This window comes from Leuresthes tenuis, unplaced genomic scaffold (genome assembly GCF_036924035.1).
Source record: "Leuresthes tenuis unplaced genomic scaffold, fLeuTen1.0.hap1 SCAF_8, whole genome shotgun sequence".
Lineage (NCBI taxonomy): Eukaryota > Metazoa > Chordata > Actinopteri > Atheriniformes > Atherinopsidae > Leuresthes > Leuresthes tenuis.
Window position 1 is genome coordinate 6,120,302 of NW_027325362.1, and position 6,000 is coordinate 6,126,301.

The following is a 6,000-nucleotide window of genomic DNA, read 5'->3' on the forward strand; positions in this document are numbered from 1 at the left end:
TCTGTAGAGGATAAAAGGGATTATTGAGGAAGTTAAGCTCTGCTCCATAAACACGATCGATGTTAACAGTTCATAATACCTAGCATTAACTGTAGTTTTTATCAGGCAATCTGCTGGTCAATGAGGCATTTAACCCTCTGAGACCTGCTGAGACACTGAAGGTTTCCACATTCAGAGGGCTTCCATTGTCTTAATAGGTTCAAATTCTCAGACAATTCTCCTTCAGTCAATTTTTTAAATTTACTGTTAAGCTGTAACGGGCTCAGTATATAAATGCCTTATCCTACACAAGGATGCACTCTTGGGAGACTAAGGATGCTTCGCTGATGCCGCTGACTCTCTCAATTCACACTAAAATATACACTAAAGTATATTACATCATCACTGAACCAATAATCCAGCCTCTATGTAGTGTGATGAATATCTGGCATGTTTTTTATTCTGAGGGTTAGCGGGTTTAACACTGTGTTAAAGGCTGGTCAAACGTATACAAAAGGACAGCTAAAATTCCTATGATAAAATGTCAAGAAGATGTGAAAAATACTGGTGATTTGGTCAGTGCACCTAATGAAATCTTACATTTCAGTCCACCTGCAATGTTGAAAGAAAATAGTCTTTCAGTACAAAAATAGAACTTCTTCTTGTTTTCTTTTTGCGGCACGTTCCAGTTAAACAGACTGGAATTGACTGTGTTTGAATTCGTTTTTTGTGGTTGTCTTATTTTGATGCGCCCACAGAAACAAGCAAATAAATGTGTAATTAAGAAGGGAAGCTATGCCACTGACCTGGGTGAAGCGCCTCTAATGCAAACTCCTAAGATATGATGCTAGTTTTAATCAGCATATGTGATTCACACTTTGATATATGGACTCTGTGGATTTTTTTTTTCGTAAAATCAGACTGGCAGTTATGTGGTTATGTCTGCAGGAAACATCCAAACACTTAAAGCTTTTTATCATAAAACATCATGTTTTCTGTGCTCTTTTCAGACTCTAGTGACTTGGATCCAGAACTGGCTCGTCTTGGCTCCTTGGGTTTCACAGGCTGTCTGTCTGCTGTTCTTTTTAACTCCATCAGCCCTCTGAAAGCTGCCCTGTTTCATCCAAACACCAGCCCTGTCACTGTCATGGGGCCGCTGATCCAGTCCATATGTGGCCCTACTTCAGCCAGCACATATGCAGCAGAAACCACACACCAACAATCAGGTCAGAGGGTAACTTTCTTGCCTTCTTCAGAGCCGTTGTCACCATGGACTCATTTCAACACACTCAATTTCAACTTATCACATAGGGAAGCTTGGTCAGCAGCCCTTTCCATCAGTTTACAACACACTGAGTGCCTTTTTAATGTAATTTTGACGTATAGTGCAGTATTTGTTTTTCAACAGCTAACATGGTGTGCAGAGGGAGGTCAGAGGGGAGGGAGGGGATCATCACCCGACCATAAAGACAGTGTCTGTTTGCTGGACTGATCTGGTCTCTCAGCTGTGGTGACTGCAGCTTCCTCCACTCAGGCAACACAGTGAACTGAAGACTAAGGCTTAAACAAATGTTTTATCAGAGAAATGTTGGACCACATTGATAAGCCTCATGCACACATTTTCTCATAAGGCTCTGAGATATAGATATTAATGGCCTTTTTGTAGGCGGTTATGTCCGGTCCCTGAGATGATGATATTCATGATGAGACCTTCAGGTTTTTAAAGCTGTTATGACACTGGGTTAATTGCCAGATGATGAGGCTGTTCAAACCAGGGAATATATCCCTGCTCTGGTATCTAATAGTCCTTATGGTACACAGTTACTTTGCATTGTCTCAGTTGAGCATCTCTCTACAGCACTTCAGTTGATATCTTATAGATCAGAAATGACCTTTTTTCTCCACGTCTTTTCCTTTTACTCATGTGTTTTATGCTTTTATTTCTCATCACTTTAATCCTTTCTCTGTCCCTGGCTTTCTCCTTTTCTGATGTCTATTTTCTGCTATCATTCTGTTCTTCAGGCCAGTCTGAGTCAGTGGGAGCAGGTCAGCCTTTAGTGAATGCCATCAGGAGTGACTCGGCTCTCATTGGAGGTACTTTAGCAGCACTTTGTTTCAGTGTCACGCCGCCTTCATCATCAACCACGAGACCGAAATTATGTGATTATTTGTCTTCCTCTCAAGTCTCTTTATTTGGATTTTTCTGTGTTTGAACTGGCAATGAAAAGATGTTTAAAACTTTTTTCTCTGATCTCTAAAACAGTGTACCTGTCTGAGCAAATGCAGCAAAACACAACTAATTAGGACAATGGAATTGGGAGAATTTAGACAGAGTGCATGAGAGTAAATGACCACACTGCACAACTAATGACAGAACAAAACTATCTGATTCCTGTGTTTGGCCACTGGGCAGTTGCTTAAAAACAGGATCCATGGTAGAAGTATGTTTGTTTCAGCAAGATTCTGCTAAAACTAAAAGGCTGATTTTGATGAACCTGGACAGACTTAGAGCATGACCAAAGGCAGAACCTGTGAAATTATGTTGCAGATCCAGATCAGTTTCTTTAAAACAGTGAGATAGAGCTTTTGCCTTTGTGTCCAGTTTAATCTACATGAAAAAACACCTGCTTTCAAAGTCCAAACTTTCTGCTCCCACTGACATCGCATAAGATAGAGGGCAGAAATTAGGCTTCAGACAGGCCCAGCATTCAGCAGTTTACCTGTTACTCAAAAGATTTATCACCTCTAGTAGAGGATCTCAATTTGTCTCCCCGGGCTAAACTAAACGTGTTGCTAACCTTTCAAGTTAAGAGTTAAATATACCCGGCGCTGTAATGAAAGTTCCTTTTCACTCCACTCACACCACATTTAACATCTACCCTCACATTTCCAGTTGTGGGTAAAATGATACCATCCCCACCTCTGGGCTGAACACTTGGCACGGTGCTCTTTTTATCAAATGCTGCTCAGTTCTTCTTTCAGATATTATTCGTACATTTTAAGTTCCTTTGTCCGAAGCTCTTGATTATAAAACAACTCTGCTGCCGGTGACATTTCCATGCAGAACGCGTCTGTGCACAGTGATTCTACATTAAACTGCAGCCCAGTAATATGACAATGGCTCATGGTAAAGGTTGTAAAATTGTGACATGTGTAGGTTTTTTCTTCTTTTATAATCTGTCGAAGTTCATTTTGCAGATAGAAATACTCAAAGTTTATCTTAAATGTGAGGTTGAAGGTGATGGTCTTTCATCAGGAACACGAGGACAAGGACGAGGAAGTTGTTCCACTGTGATATTCAAACATGGTGTAGTTTTCAGTCACTGTGCACCATTATTTAAACTTCAGGCCTGTTGCCTTTTCACTGCTTCACTGTCTTTATTGTAAGATTCTTCTGTTTTATGCTGTAGACTAAATTAACAAATGTTCTTTCTTTAAGAGATTATCTGAAAATTTAAGGACCAGATGACAAATAAACTATCAAGTTGATAGATCCTCTGATTAAGTCATGATAATTTTCTAAAAAAAGAAATAAAAGAAATAAATGTTGATGTAATTTCTTTAATCAAACAGTAGGAACCATGTAAAGTAGAATTCTGCCTCTGAGAGCAGCTGTAACTCCACCTTTTCTCTGCTCCGTAGGTGTGATAGCTGTGGTGATCTTCGTGATCGTGACTGCATTAGCCATATTGGCCCGATTCCTCTACAGAAGGAAGGGAACATGTCAGAGCCAGGAGGTAAAAACAGTAAAACCAGAGGACACCCCTGGGCCAACATTCGGCAACCAGACCAGCTCGCAGAACGGTCCGACTGAGAACCAGAAGGAATATTATATTTAGGGGGATGCTTTCTGCCACTGTGATAATGGAGCTGAGGAGGAGATGGACGGAGATGCCTTGTCAATCCTCTGTGCTTTGCACAACAAACAGAGCCAGAACAGTGGCTCAACACAACAGGAGGACACAAACCAAACCGCAAACTTCTGTCTTCTTTTTCTGTTTGTTTTTGCTTCTGTGGTCGTATTTTTATGCAGTTCTGTCGGAGGATGGTTCAAAAACAAAGTGTTCAAATAATAATGTGTCATTAGTCAGTAGAAGGGTTGTGGGTAGATAATTATGTAAAGCTTAAGCTTAATCTTTTCTCCATCTTAGTGAAATTATCAGAGAAATAATTGTTTTTTCTATGAAGTTGTTTATATCAAACCTTCTTGTTGGATCTGGGAGGACGTGAGTATTGAATGTTTACAGTTGTGAGCCAAGCCTTGTTAAATTGATTTCCTGTTGGTTTTCAGTTTTTTTTTATTTATTTGTTCACAGTGAATATCTCTCCTTTTCCTGGAATGCCTTTATGTTTATGTGCATACTAATGCAGACCCTGCTTTACTTGGATTGGTTTGATCAGCCACTATGTATTCTGCTCTGATGTGTCACATCCCATCACCGGTCTTTGGTCTGTTTCACCACTGCTGTCTTCCTCTGAAGTATTTTCTACCACCGCACAATCTACCAGTGTGCACGTGTCCACTGTATTGGTCATTTGATGATTTTTTCAGGTGTGGGGGTATAAATTGATTGATAGAGTTTACACGTGAAACTGAGCTAAACTGATCTTGATGGACTTTAGTCAGACTACAGCTTGGCCATTTACTTGGACCACTGTCCTGTAAGAAATCTGTCTTATCTTTCTCTGTATTAGATCATCGTAGGTGTAAGTACAGCCGAAGTCACTGCACAGATGTCGTCTTTCGGTTGTTTGAATGGTGATTTTGTCAGATGATGAGTGCAGGTTATAAAATCTGAATTTTATTATAGCAGAGTGACTGTCTGAAAATGTTTTAAATGACATAGAGTCTTAATGGGTTAACACGTTTCTGACGCATTTAGTCGTTGGGATTCCTCTCCTCAGTCTGTATTAATCTCCTTCTATAAATGACATGACAGGTTAGCCCATTAAGATGTGATGTAACACACACGTATATGCGTTTCCTTGTATAGACGGTGCCTTGGGTCTAAATTGGCTAAAGCACAGCTTTGCTATATCTAATTTATTTGATTTGTCTTTCTGTGGAAAATCTTTAAAGCTCTTAGTTTTGAGCCTCCAAATTGTAAAGATAAGACAAATATTCCAGCTTTTTATCCCCAAAATCAATTAAACTAAAGTTTTTGAACACAGTTTAAGTTAAAATGAAGATCTCTGCTGATGAAGACCAAAGAACCCAATGACGTTTGGGTCTGACCAGTCAGCCAGCGTACTACAATAGAAACAAAAGAAGGAATTACTCCATTATGTTGCTACCAAAGTCGTCGTACCTGTGAAATATTGATCAGTTCTCCATGTTGTCTGCACAAATAGGAAGAAATGGCAACTATACATCAGAAATCTTTCCTTTGTAAAGGTTTACGTACTTAATGAGGGTCAAAATTAAGCAACATTAGTTGATCATTGCTAAAAGAAAAAAGATGATTAAGTGCAGAGTTTTGTTGATCCATCCATCTACCATGACCTGTTCCATACACAAATCCTCAGCTCTGGAGGTGTTATTACAACGAAACGTAAAAAACTGCAAATATTTTAGATTTTTAAGCTATGAATTATTGTCTTTCTAAGTTGGTGTTGATTTATTTATCTTTTTTCAGGATTTGATTTGCTGAATTTTCTGTTGATTTATTTATCTTTTTTCAGGATTTGATTTGCTGAAAACCCTGTTTATAGTTTGTTCAGTCAGTCTGAGGACACTGGGTCGGCTTTATAAAGTCTAAATTGTTTACAGATTGTCAGATTAAAATGGACTCTGTTTTGAGGGATTTGTTTTCTCTCTTTTTTCATGGGATTGTAATGCCAATGAGTGCAATTTAGTGCAGTTAGATTTTGATGTGTGCAGTTATTTTCGTGACAAATGGTTCAGTTCTGTGGAAATAAAACAAGTGATCTTCTTACGGTTTGTTTGTCTTTTGGCTGATTTCTAACATTGCATCTTTAACCCGTATGTTGTGTCACACAATATTTCTGTTACTGCCTCCG

At 39.1% G+C, this 6,000-nt stretch overlaps 1 protein-coding gene across 1 annotated transcript in view; it reads left to right on the forward strand.

Annotated features, from left to right (window-relative positions):
• LOC140312783 (contactin-associated protein-like 4) overlaps positions 1-5,674 on the forward strand; it is a 62,332-nt gene extending 56,658 nt beyond the window's left edge. Inside the window, exons 22-24 of the mRNA XM_072390588.1 lie at positions 990-1,205; positions 2,002-2,073; positions 3,622-5,674. Coding sequence (XP_072246689.1) covers positions 990-1,205; positions 2,002-2,073; positions 3,622-3,818 — 485 coding nt within the window. The 3' untranslated portion in view covers positions 3,819-5,674. The remainder of the gene's footprint in view (positions 1-989; positions 1,206-2,001; positions 2,074-3,621) is intronic.
• Positions 5,675-6,000: the final 326 nt, after the last annotated feature.